At 43.7% G+C, this 13977-nt stretch overlaps 1 protein-coding gene across 1 annotated transcript; it reads right to left on the reverse strand.

Annotated features, from left to right (window-relative positions):
• Window positions 1-1448: 1448 nt before the first annotated feature.
• On the reverse strand, window positions 1449-9832 carry papi (tudor and KH domain containing protein papi). Its single transcript, XM_070538640.1, has 4 exons — window positions 9419-9832; window positions 8439-8616; window positions 7314-7572; window positions 1449-4348 (listed from the first exon to the last, which is right to left on the reverse strand). Exons 1-4 carry the CDS (start codon window positions 9675-9677, stop codon window positions 3677-3679), a joined length of 1368 nt encoding a protein of 455 aa, XP_070394741.1. The 5' UTR covers window positions 9678-9832; the 3' UTR covers window positions 1449-3676.
• Between the last annotated feature and the right edge of the window lie 4145 nt (window positions 9833-13977).

Genomic DNA, 13977 nt, shown 5'->3' on the forward strand with positions numbered 1-13977 from the left:
CGCCAAACATCCTTCCCCCAGAAGCCAGGGAGATTCGCCTCACACCACTGGATTGTTTTCTTCGCTCCGTGGGCAGGTGCCCAGTTTTGCTGCAGCCGCCATTTTCTTCAGCCTAGAGTATGACGGCACCCTCAAGGATGAGCTCACAGTAAGTCTCAGCATTGATTTTGACTCGGTTTGGGACAAAAACAAGCTTGGTTTTTCCAAGGCCTGAAATCCCAACCCGAACCATGACGCTCTTGGGGAAATGGGTTTTCTCCACTCTAACATTTCGAGGAGACCTGACTGGCAGCGATTCTCAATGATTTTGTAAATTCCAGGCCGGTTCAACAGTGAAAATCTTCTCATCTGTGAAGAGAACTCGTCAGACGGCTTCCCCGCGGCTCAGCTGCCTCGTTCTATGGCACTTTTCCAATCTGGAGGCCTTCATGTGGTCCGTAAGCAGCTGGCCTTTTGCTGGTTTACGCACCTGGAGTCTCAGATCTTCTTTCACGAGTAATTGTATGGTGGAGTTGCTAACTCCATGCTCGCGGGCAAGTTTTCACATGCTCCTCAGGGGATTTCGCTTGACTTTCTTGCCGACAGCCAATTTCAGTTCCCTGGCTCTTGCAGTTAGAGGCCTTCCGCTTCGCAGCCGGTCCTTGACACCTCCTGTCTCCTGGTATTGTTTGACGACACGATGCACTTGGACTCGGTGCAATTTAAGCATCTTTACAATTTTCGTAATAGGCGTCTCCAGTCTGTGGTGGGCAACAAAAGAGTACCGCAATTCTTCAGAGACCATTTTTCCTGGAAAATATTGTGCCAATGGCAGTAAAAATAGTAGTTCTATTTTAGAAAAACACAAGTGACATGAAAAAATCAGTGTTGATGCTCAAAAATGAAAACAATAATAAATAACATGAAATTCAATGCACGTTACAGTATTTTTCGGTCACCCTGTACTTCGGGCCCATAGTAAACAGGTGTGCGTTTGATTTGGGGGTGTGTTAGGATTGGGAAAGTACAATGAATCAGCAGTCTGTTTTGGCTTTTCTTCTGCTTCTAGTTTAATTCAACCTGCTGGACAGTTCGATCAATTTCGTCGTTTCGTTATTAACGGAATTTGACTGAACATTGTCAGTTCAAATTAAATCACAGGCTTTAATGTCCCAAAACTACACAATGAGTTATGAGCAAAACGAGAACCAGGTGAAAGCGGGAGCCAACAGTTCGACAAGTGGACCTGTCTTTTTCAAGGCGGTACGAGTTGAGAAGGACGCCGAAGTGAAGGGTTCCAGATTGATTTTGATAACCCAAATCAACGTGCACCCAAATCTAAGTACACAAGCGTTTTTTCCTCTTTTTTTTTGCGTTCACCCCAACAAAATGCAGTCTCTGTGGCCAGGAATCAAACCTGCGACCTCGCACTCGGCAGGGGTGGGTCGTAGTGACAGTTCTGCAGCGTCTTGAGTAAGAGACCTCCTTTAATGTCATTTAAATAGAATACACCATATACATAACAAGCACAGACATAACGCTCAACATTTCACACAGAAGTGTGGAGAATTCACATGAAAGCCCTGAATCTGCACACCCTTGGCAGGTAGAACGTCGTAAATGTAGGGACATAACAAAACTACTCGCCAGAAAAAAATTAAGGCAGGACCGCTTTAGTCTTTCCTGACTAAACACGGAAAGAAAAGCTGCTCCTTTTCTGAAAGTACAGACACAATGAGCATGTTGCGGATAGACTGGACATTGTACAAGGTGGTGTTTGAATTACTAGGAATAGCCCGTGGTCCTTGTCAAAGTGCAGAAGAAATACTCCCTTTTAAACGTTTAAGAAGAACTCGCAATGGTTGCTTTCCATCAAGTACAAGTCTGTTTGAGTGCAGCATTTAGCCCGTCCAGTTGACTGATTTGTGGTGCAGAGTGAAGACTTAAAATAAAAACAATTGAGCAACAAAATTTTCACGCACCTATCCACCGTCTAGTGCAAGAAAGAATAAAGACGATGATGACATGTATGCAAGCACTTTTGTGTCTTAGCTCCTTCTCGTGCCAATGTACATTTAATATCAAGCAACATAACTAAGGGGTACAAACTAGTTCAGAACAGTTATATTTCCTTAGATAAATTTGTCCACTAGTATGAGGAAACTGCCTCCTAGTCAAATTTTGAAAAAAAAGATGAAAAAAACAGAGCGTGAAATACTAACTTCCATATCAGGCCATATTATTGTGTGCAGCATACAGATGTGCAGAACGTTTAGATCGTACAAAAGAATATGTGCTCCAAAAGGCACAATGCAAACAAATAACAAGAAAACCACACACACTAAGAATTGAGCTGCAGAACTTCAACTTGTATGTGAGTACCGATAGCCTAGCAGCTTCGGAAACACATTACCTTAATGGTGACAACCTCAGCAAGGTAATCTATCGCTGGCAGACGAATGCTCTTTGTTTTCAAGTGGTGTCTGTGCAAGCTTCATGACAACGGCTACTAAACTTCAAAAAGTTGAAGTTTCATTAACGTGGTCTGACATATGGTGAGAACGAGCACCAAAGTGAGAATCTACTGCAGCAGTCTGGAGGAAAAAAGGCTTCACGAAACCTGGTCCTGAAATGTGTGCACAAGCTTAAAGCCAGAGACGTGCACTTTCTGTGCCTTTTATGCATCACTCAAGAACTGAAGCGTCTTCCTCACCTCAAAAAAAAAAAAGAAAATGTGGTCTGACAAAAGTACAGTATGGATCACAAGTTCTCCACTGAGCTTCACTGTCTCAACTCCTGTCATACTGAGTGAAAATGCACATAACAGACTTGTATGCTCATGACCGTCGGCTAGTTCAGAAGCTTTTGTTTGCATAAGTTGAAATGGAACAGATGGCAGTGGCAATATTCACAGTGAGTTTACTCTTCTGCAAAATGTATACATGAAGAATTAAAGAGGAGCCAAATGAAACTGTACCACATGTGTTTAGTGTCGGCTAAAAATGAAATGCTTGGTCAACCAAAAGAACCCTGCCCATGGTGTTTGCACTCACCTACAATGACACACATCCTCCTGGGCTACTACCGAAGAACTATGTATTGCTTTCCATTGTGCGTGTTTATTGAACATCAAGCTGGTTGCTACCAAAGTCTGTTTACGAGGCAAATAAGATCGCTGGTTGCAGCCAACTCGAAAGCAGTGCCCTGAAACTCTTACACCCTGACCAAATCAACGAAAACAATGTCGCAATCATCTCGCTTGCTGAAGTCCCGTCTGATAACACAGGCTTGTAGGGAACTCGAGCACGATGCACCCACAAAAGAAAACTCGTTTTAAAAGATATCTGTGCATCATATCAATCATTAAAAAAAGGGGGGGGAGGGGGGTTAAATACTGCTGTAGAACTTAATTTTCCCATTATTTATCACATAATGCTTTTACTATGCTCATCACGTGTAGAGTAATAATGGTGGTTCAAGCACCAATGCTTTGTCTTTTGCAGAATCACATGGCGTGCTATTTCCATAAGTGAGCATGCTTTTGAGTGTGCTTTTAATCGTAACCTTATAAGCACGCTTACAGAACCTCGACCTTCTATTCCCTGTCAGTCTTCAAACTGGAACTTCAACAAGAAAGAGATGCGATCACTCAATGCACGAAATCTATGTTGCTGAAAGAAAACAGAGAGCAATGCTTTCAGACAGCTTGCACTGCGTGTCCCTGGGAAATCAGTTCTGCAGCCACACTCACGTCGTCCTTATTATTGGTGTCGACGAGCTCGACCGAGTACTTGAATCCAGGAAAGCCATCTTCTCTCTTGGCCTTGCTCACGACTTTGGCCATCATCACTTTCCACTGTGCGGCATGCGACAGCATCTCGAACAGGTCCGAGGCCTCCTCGGTCCATTGGGTTCCATCGCGTGGCTGGACGCCTGCTAATGAACATTCAATGGCCTGCAGCGGGAGGTACCGGTAATCATCGTGAAGCGTGCAGAGCTCTTTGGTCTTGTACCGGCCGGTCTCACCAAAGTCAACGTAGTGGACTTTGATCGTGGTTTCATCCTGCGAGTAGTCGTTCTCCTCAATCGTGACAATGCGGGCACGGTACCAGCAGCTGTCCTGTGCAAAGCGGGATGCGACAATATCACCGACGGCAGCTGAGGTGAGCGCATGACTCTGCTGGTTCGGCACGTGGGAGTAGTAGTTCGTCATGTCTTCAACTAGCTTGTCCAAGTTAATGGACTGTGACCCAACAAGCTGTACCCAGAAGGAGCTAGGGCTCTCCATTGCTGAAATGTAGACTTCGATGTAGCCGTCAGCTGAAGTGGCGACCAATTCATCCTGGACGTACTCCGGCTCCTTCTCATCCTTTGAAGGGTTGGGAGGCCATGGAAAAAATGGAAACATAAAATTGAAACATAACAGCTGCGGTTTAAGGTAGAAAAAATTGGAACTGGTGTTCCAAATCCCCTGATTGCCATACTGAGTGATCGTTTTTAAGTCTTACAGAATTTAAAAAAAAAACGGCCTCTTACAGATAACATAATCCTACTCCATGAACCATATTATTCAGAGAGGTGGACACTACTTGCATGAGAAATCAAAAAACATTCCTAGAGGGTCCCTCACCAGGCCACATAGCAAATTTTGGTTATAGACTGGAAGTTGGTATGCGCTTTCTAAGGAGTGTTCTAGTGCAAGAAGTTTTCAAACTAGTTCAATAATAGCAGAGATAGAAATATTTGAGTGCCACGGACCCATGATTTCAGGAGGTGAACGTCGCTACCAGCATAGACACTCTCTCTACTTGCCCCATCCAGCCTCCGCAAGTGAAATTCCTTCCCAGCGTTCTCCCATACCGGAGCTGGAGGATTGTGTGATGACTATGTCCCGGGCCCTGCACAGCTTTTTTCTCTGTCGCGTTTTTAGTGAATAACACGCTTCCGGTGGTGGTCTCGTGTGCAAGCTGTTGTGTTTGTCGTGTTTCCCACATATAACTATGTTGCGCACTCCACACGAGAACACCTGATTAACGATATAAGTCAGTAGCACAATCATGAGCACTGAGAAAGTTGTGAGAGCATGAAAGAGCATGATCGCAGTGCTGGAACATGGAAGAAAATGCCATAGGTAGTTTCGTTTTCTGCTTGTGCACCTGCGAGACGACGGAACAAGCAGACGAAACAGAAATACATCTCTCTTGCTACAGTACGAAGTAAAGCAAAAACACCCAGACATTCATTTGCATGTCATTATTCCTCTAAACTTTAATTCGTCTACTGAAGCGACAAATTACATAACTGATGTTGCTTTGAATAATTCTAAATGTCACATGTCACTACGAGCGACGTCACAGCACTGCCATGTACGTATACGCACTTGCGCTATAAGTGCCAATTTGCCGGCAGAAAGCGTGGCGCCCACGAGAAGGGCAAATGGCGTTCGGTTTGAAATTTAAGCCCTTTCTGTGGCATGTAAGGTTGCAATTGTTAGCAGGCATGATCGTTAGTGCATATTGTATGCACTGCGCTTGTTAGCTCAAAAGGGCCAGACCTGGTGAGGGGCCCTCTAATTAACAAAACTCACTAATTATATTTTTGATAATAACCTTATGGCACATATGGCAATTTACGAATTGTAGCCGGTCAGTGTGCAAGGCAGATCCACTTCGAATGAATTTCCAGAATGATGCAAGTTGGGAGATCTGCGCCATCAAACGCACGATAAAAATTCACTGTTGTCACACATACTTCTTTAACAAAATGCTCTTTTATGCACTTTCTCACAACTCGTGCAAGCCTTCTTTTTCTTCTATCCATCCTTTCTTTTATTTGTTTTGTTTATTTTTTATTGTTTTTTACTGCACACAATATTAAAATATTGCCGGTGGCAGAAAGCACAATTCGAGTCCTTGAGCTTGATTACTGAAGAGGCAAGCATTACTTGTATGAGAAATCTAAATAGTACATAATCGAATAACCAACAAAATTTCATTAAGCAACTGTTAAATTACTCTACAGCCCAGAAGAAATTCTGAGGATGAGGATTCTCAGGACATCAATTCCCAAAAGGTGCAATGAAATAAATTGGTGTTCCAGTTAGTTTCGTGCTATGGTGCACAAAATGAAGCTCTGTTAAAAAAAAAAGAAAAAGAAAGATGAGCAAGTGGGATTAATTGAATTTTGTGGTTTCACACGTCAAAACCATGATCTGATTATGACTCATGAGGCATGCCCTCCAAACTCCGGATAAATTTTCACTACCTGTGGTTTAGTAGCTTGCACCTAAATCTAAGTACACAAGCGCTTTTGCATTTTGCCCCCACCAAGACGCAGCTGCCATAGCCGGTAGAGAAACCATGGCTTCAAGCTCAAACGCCATAGCCACTAGGCTACTACAGCGGATATAGGTAACCGAAACAAATGAGGATTTTTATTGCAAGTGCGGTGATGTATGTCTTGAAACAGGCGCCACCCTCAAAAATCATTCCATATGGATATGCCTAGCAAACTTAACGGCTGCAATTTACTCCTACATTTCGATTAAACATAACAATGAACTTCACTTCAATTAACTGCTTATTCAAGGCTGTACTGTCTCTCACCTTGTATGGCTGCAACTACCAAAAAATCAGGCCCATTGGACCTCCTTATCTTTCTCCCTGGTTACTTAATCAGTGCTTTTGCTTTTGATGCACTGTCTTGCCATGTACAATTGTGCACACAGTACCAACGCACTTGCAACTGCACTGCTATGGTTGCTCGTGGTGCAAAATGGAGATTAGCACCAGATGTCCAGATGCCTTAATAGGACACTAACGACCAACACTGAATCAGTTTAGATTTATAAAGTATTCTTTTTCAAATCTACATTTTTTGCTAGTTTCATGGTAAAAGATTGATCTTCAGAAGGGGGAATGAAAGTCAAGTTTTCATTTCTTGAATTTCATGCCAGAACTCTAGCTCCAACACGTTAGGGTGATGCCACAGATTTCAAAGCACTTTATTGTAATTGGCCTGTGGTGGCGCAACAAAAGTTCTTGAAAGTTGCCAAGTTCAATGTTTGGCCTCATTGGAATGCAACAGATGCATTCTGCAGATAAAAAATTAACCAGGCACGAGCAGACACTGCCACTAGCGATGACATTGTGGCAGGCTGCGCAGAAACTTCAAGATGGCGATCCCAGTGATCTTTTGCTTTTGCGCCTTTTCTGGCTCGTCAAACCTCCTCTCACGGCAAGGGTGACTTTTTTGGTATCACAGAAGGGTAAGTTACTAACAAAGCTTAGCTCTGTTTCCCCCTAAGTGTCTCTTTAGTTTAGTTCTGTTGTTACCTTCGACAGCGGTGTTGCGCTAGCCTTGATGGCCATGGGACGGTTACGGTAGAGTGCCGCCCGCCCTGCTGATGCGAGCGCCATCTTCTGCTGGTAGGCCTCTTCTTCGGCCAGCTTTTCGTCGATCATGGTGATGGCCATGCGGATCTGCTCACGGGTGCCTGTGATACTGACTGTTTTGAGGTTGTTGCTGCGCTCACGGTCATCACTGCCCGCCCGGTCCACAAGGATCTTAGCCGAGGAGACTCGGCACATGTGTCTGTGAGTAGGCAATGGACACAATCTCTAAGCAGAAGCTCTGTCATACAATGCGGTGACAAATGGTGCTAACGAAAAAAAGAGACGAAAGAAGGGAGGGGACGCACAGAACGTGCAAGTTGCACTCAGTCCAGTTGTGCTGGGTGCTAACAAGAATACGCTATCATAGTTCCGAAAGTCAAAATTTAAACCATGGGGCTGTCCCCAAGCAACAAATGGGCTATGAGAAATCTGACGGTGTGGGACTTCAGATTAAGTTAGACTACCTAGGGTTTCTTAATGTAAACCTAAATCTGAGTACATGAGTGCTTTTGCATTTTGCGCACATCGGAATGCAGCTGCAGCAGCGGAAAGCCATTGCAAGTGAGCTGCCATGGAAGATAAGTCTAATTTCAACTCACAGTTTGAACAGTTGTAGAAATTCAGTGCAAACCTCACAGTGACATGACAGACATGGAACTTGCACAATGAGAAGAATAAATGCTGTCAGACTTAGTGTAGAGAGGGTCTTCAATAAAATAAAGTGTAGTGTGACTGGACACACCTCGTTTGCATTCAAAAGGCAAGCTACTTGATCCAGTCACCTCTTGACAAGTTCTCAAGATAGTGCACAATCAATTCATGAGAATGTTGCTAACAAGTAAAGAAATTTTAGCTGCATCAAAGTTAGAGCTCCTGTGAAAGGTTTTCTGTCTCTTAGTCCAGCAAGGCCTGATTTAAGGACAGGTGGACGTTCCGGCTTAATCAAGTTCGGACTCTGGACACTTTCCCATAAAATCTGGGAGAGCTGGCAAACCTACAAAAGACAGCCACAAGCATGTCAGCAACATTATGTGCTGACAGTAGGATGCAGGCATCTGGTCTTACCGAACAGTTTCTCCATTCCTTCCAATTATGCGGCCACAAGACTTCGCAGGCACGAACACGGTCTCGGTAATTACATTTGACTGCTCCACTATGCAAGCCTTGAGCAGCTCCTCTGCCTCTTGCACGTCGCTTGGCGCGCCACGAATAACAGCAATCCTGTCGCACTCTTCACTAGTACCTAGGAGGAATAAAAAAGAAAGACAATGAAATTGTAAGACCTGCTTGTACCAAGGCATCAAAGGGCAGTTTTCAACTATATTATACACGAGTTTACAAAATCAATGAGTTTTTATGGCACTTTTGATTGGTTGTTTCTGAGCGCTCTGACGAAATTTCCAAGCACGTATCATGAAGAAATCGTGACATCAAGCAAGCTCCTGTAGTGTTAACAATGCCGGAATAAGGAAAAGAAAATTCTTTGTGTAATACGCGCTTATTGTCGCTTGCACAATTACCAGGGTTCTTCTTTAATGACAATCTAGCATGTTTATTGTCATGCGTGTGTCAGTCACCTACCGATCACGGGCGCTCAGCTCCGGGTTTGCGGTGAGCGCAGTTTCAACAACAGCCTAATTTTCCTTCGATGTAAGTATCAACAGAAGTGAAATCTTATGATTTCTCAAACATTTATCGGGGGTTAGCATGTGTATTGTTATTTCTCTTGAGATAATACGTGACTGTAACTTCGACGTCGCTCACTTCGGCAATTGTACGATTCGATTTGTCAAATTTTCACGGTGATAAAAAGCTGACAGAAATTAATGCTGCAGCTCTGAGCAAAAATACCGATGCGGACTTTCCGGGTCTTCGGCGTCGCGGAAAGACGCGTGCCCCATCGTCATGCGCTGCTGTCATAACTAAACGCTTAACGACATATGACATGAGAGACAGAAATGTACGAAGAAATCGCGTAAGTGACATGCAGTGATACTTGAACTAAGCAGCGTCGCCGGCACGCTGAGCGCGTTTTATCCTCTTACCTTGGTTGTCGAAGCTGATCTTCGTGTTTGTCTTTTCCTGGATTCGTTTTATGTTGGCGCCTTGTCGTCCAATCACCCCTCCAACCACCTCCTTGGGGACAGTAACCTTTACGACGCAATGTTTCGTTGTTTCCACTTTCCGACGTTTTACTTCGTACTCTTCCTCCGGTTTCAGCAGTAGGTAAAGTAGGATCGACGACATCGTCACGCCCGCCCCTAAGCCAGCCCATAGTGCTATTGTCTTTAGTTTAGAGTCCATGTTATTCAGAATGGCAAAACAATGTTAGCCGCGCATCCTCGAGACGCTTCGATCGCTGCTCCCAATGATCTTCTGATCCTTTCCGCGTGCTCGGTTATCAACGCACCGACTAGACACGGCGTTTCTAGATGCTCTTTCGGATACGGACCAGGAAAAAAAAAAAGCGACATCGAGAGCATTTTCTTTGTTGCCAGACGGCCTTTTGTGATTCAACTGCAACCAGCGAAGTTTCTTTTTCACTGCCTACATGATGCGCACGGTCGTTTAATATGCGGTGGCTGGTGGTGTCCATAATCCGACGTCTAATAAGACGTGTTTCCGGCACACACAACTGCTTCCACCGCATGCAACCAGCAGCCTTCAAAATTTGCTTTTGTTATTCAGAGGGCTTTATTAAGGGCGCGTGGATCTTGAGTTGTCACACCGTGAACAAGAGCTTTACAATTACCAATCACAATGTGTCGATATTATACGCTCAAAACAATGGTTTAAATTTAATCTCGAAGGCCATACTTTTGCTTGGTGCATGCGCCAAAAGCGATTTGCATAGCCACTGACGACGACATTTATAGGGGCCATGTGTGACTCGGTGTTGCTGACTCTAGGCGTTGTGCCGTGGCTGGCGCGACTGGCACATTTTAGTAAAAATGTAATGAGGTGATACCCAGTGATTTTTACAGCGAAACTGTTTATAGCTACCCTCCGGTGGTGGTCGATGTCCGTCCATCTACGCGTCGCGTCGACACAAAAAAACTTTCGTCTCCAGTTTCTTGCTAATGCTCAGTAGCTCCCATTCTGATGTAGGTAGCTTGGAAAAAAATTCATACTGAATATAGCCGCTTAGACGACTCTCTCATCACGCCGAGTTTCATTTGCTTGACATAACTAGTTAGTTCACGGTGAAGTTGTAAACGTTACAGAATTCCCGTCTGCTTTCAATGAATGGCCGTCTACGGAGGGAGTATGGTTACCGAAAACGGCTGTAACTCTTGTTTTATTGAAACTATCCCGAAACAATTTATATGAAAATTAGCCACTGAGACGACTCTAGCATTATGCCGAGTTTCATCTACAATTTCTCGATTGCGTAGTTCACAGTGAAGTTGTAAATATTGTGGAATTCCCGTGTGCCATGCGGCGGTACTTACGGCACTACTTCATAAAAGAACAAGAATAAATCACTCCACAGTCAAAAGATGTATTCATTGTCTGTGTCCTTCAACAACAACAACAATAATAATAATAATAATAATAATAATATTCTTTATTGCGAGATCTTATGTACATGTATTTCTTGCCGGGTCTGCCGAAGCCTTCGAAGGGCTTGTATGGCAGGGATCCGACAGTCACGGCAAAATCACATTGACAGGGTCTCCAGCATAACTAATGCTCCAAAATATAAATTAAACCTCTTCATCTTCAAGAGCACATACAAAACTAGTTAGCAAGAAATGCAAAAATTAGAGCGACAAAAGTGCTACATGTCAACTTCAAACACGACTGGCCACACTCTTACAAGAATATGCACTGAATTGGCCATTGTTTTAAAACAAAGCCGCGAAAAGGGCCCAGGTACAATGTACAAACCATTCGCAATGCTCACATAAAGACAAATAACAGCTTCATACAAGTGGCATGTTTCTTTTTTCTTTATATCCCTTCTTTTAAGGCATTCTTTAAGCCTGATAAACTTCGCTGTTCGAGTATTGAGGTGGGAAGAGTATTAAACAAATTACGAATATAATATTGTCTTTGCCACAATTAGTTCTTGTTCGAGGAACAGCATATCGGGAGGGATTGCGTAGATTCAGGTGCTTCACTGCGGGCACGCGAAATTCTTCGTTCCATAAATATCGCGGCACAACAACGGAGAGAAACACTGAATCGAAGTTTGGCATTTTGAGAGACTTGAATGGGTTATCTATATCAATGTTTGTGTTGTAGGCTACACTTTTTAATATGTTCTGTAATAAACTATTTACTTTGGATTTCCATAAGCGGCTGCAATTAAAAAAAAATACAGCAGGTGCCATACCTTGCATGCGAATATGCTAACGCATGCACGATCATTTTCTTTATTTTAGTGGGAGCATAGCTGCGAATGCGGTAGAGTAAGCACGCAGCTCGTCGAAGTTTAGCACAAATGGAAGCCATGTGAACGTTCCATGATAAATTATTGTCAAAGTGCACTCCTAGATATATAACTCTACATATTCAATCGGTGTACAGTCGCAATTCAAACAATCAGAGCCATGCAATAGGGCAGGTGTGTGGCATCAAGAACTTGGATTTTTAAAACAGACTAATTGCGTTTTTCGGGCGTTAACTTTTATTTGATTACTTTTACGCCAGTCTATGACTTTAACTGTATCAATCTGAAGCAGAGCAACAGCCCTATCATATTCCACGTGTCTTGAAACAAGCAACGTGTCGTCCGCATATTGAAAAACGGCGCTTGTGCCTGTCCCATGTCATACACGCATAAGTTAAATAAAAGCGGTGACAGCAGTGAACCTTGTGGCACTCCTGCCGTGAGGTACCGCAGAGTGCTGTGTACATCATTCAGACAAACAATAACAGACCAATTCATAAAACAACTGCTAAGAAAATCCAGAAAATGTCCCCGAAAGCCATAGTTGTAAAGGTCGTTGCATAGTATACGGTGGTTAACCGAGTCGAATGCCTTTGATATATCTAAATATAGTCCACAGGCCACTTGGTTTCGTTCACATGTTTCGTGTAAAAAATCTGACAAAGTTTCAAAAGGTTTCTGCGTACCGCTGCCTTGAGCAAAGCCGTACTGGGAAGTTGATAATATGTCGTGCTTAAGAACAAAACTGTTCATCACTTCGAGAACATGCTTTTCCAACAGTTGTGACAAGAAAGGAACTATAGATATGGGGCCGTAGTTTTCAGGTTTTGACGCATCTCCACCCTTAAATATCGCAATAACACGTGCTCTCTTCATTTCATCGGGTACAACATCCGTGGCTAGAATACAGTTCAAAATAACAAGAGTCAGCCCTGCCAACACACTGATATTGCGTATTATATCTTGAGCTGATATTCCGTCTAAACCTTCAGCGCGGCTTGTTCGTGACCGACACAGCAATCCAAACAAGTCGTCTTCCGCCATCGAGGGCAGAAGCACCGAATCTGACACCGAACTACTTGCTGTGATAAGGCTCTGTAGATTAATCGGCGTTCCCACATCTGTTGCCACTGAAGGAAATGAATCATTGAAACAATTAGCCACCACTTGCGACAGAACACCGAAACCTTTCAATATCGAATCTAAATAGGAGCTAGATTTGCTACCCCTAAGCTCATTCACTAGGGACCACACCTTTGTTGGTTTATCATGAGAAAAAGAAAACTGGCCGCCAAAGTAGGTTTTTTGGAACAGCGCATCATTGCTGTAACTTTGTTTCGTGCACTTCGGTAATGACTCTAATTGAGGTCGTTCCTCAATTGATAGCGTCATTGACCTGACAACGTTTGTGCAACAGGAGAAAAGCCGTAAGCACATATGAGTTGGGCTCTTTCTCGACGTGAAAGGCGCATATGACAACGTTGCACGTGATGCCGTCATCAACCCCCTGGAGACTATTGGAATTGGCAGCCGCATGCTTCGCTGGTTATCCGACTATATAACTCGCCTGTCGTTTTTGTACGGACAGAAGATGGCCACACGGCTGAATATTACATTTACTGCGGCGTACCTCAAGGAGGAGTATTGAGTCCCACGTTGTTCAATGTGACACTCATTGGACTAGCTGAAGTTTTACCTAAAACAATCTACCTCTCGATATACGCAGATGACATCTGCCTTTGGACGTCTGCGGTAACTTTTAAGTCTTTACTTAGTGCATGGAGGTTCTTGCACAACAATTAGAACAACTCTGGGCTTCTTCAGATTGCGCAGATTGAGAACATTGGCTGTATTGTATCTCGCAAAGGGGAGCGAAGAAGCGTTGCGGATAAAGGAGACCAAGACAGAAAAGACACTCACTTGCAAATGGGTTTATTTTGATAAATGCCAAACCAAGTAGCCCAACAGCTTACTATTCTTGGCTGTATTCTTGCTCTTCGGCGCCCTCTTGTGGAGCGAAATGTCGAAACGATGGTGGCTGCATTCTGACAAAGTGCATTATTTTTCAGAAATCAGATCAGATCAGGGGTGCGATCTTGTACGCGTTCCAAAATCCAACGGAGGCGGTCAGTTCCTTACGTCACGAAATAAGCGGTCTGTTCCGTCGCGTTCGTCCGATAGCAGATGACACGGAATGATTGACAGCAG

Source organism: Dermacentor albipictus, chromosome 5, assembly GCF_038994185.2.
Source record: "Dermacentor albipictus isolate Rhodes 1998 colony chromosome 5, USDA_Dalb.pri_finalv2, whole genome shotgun sequence".
NCBI classification, from domain to species: Eukaryota; Metazoa; Arthropoda; class Arachnida; order Ixodida; family Ixodidae; genus Dermacentor; species Dermacentor albipictus.

Excerpts from the sequence above, each read along its gene's own strand:
- papi (XM_070538640.1), bottom strand. The coding sequence starts at position 9,677 with ATGGACTCTAAACTAAAGACAATAGCACTATGGGCTGGCTTAGGGGCG. Across the intron at positions 8,617-9,418 it reads GATCAGCTTCGACAACCAAG|GTACTAGTGAAGAGTGCGAC; the intron begins GTAAGAGGATAA and ends TATTCCTCCTAG. Across the intron at positions 4,349-7,313 it reads GCGCAACACCGCTGTCGAAG|GATGAGAAGGAGCCGGAGTA; the intron begins GTAACAACAGAA and ends AACCCTTCAAAG.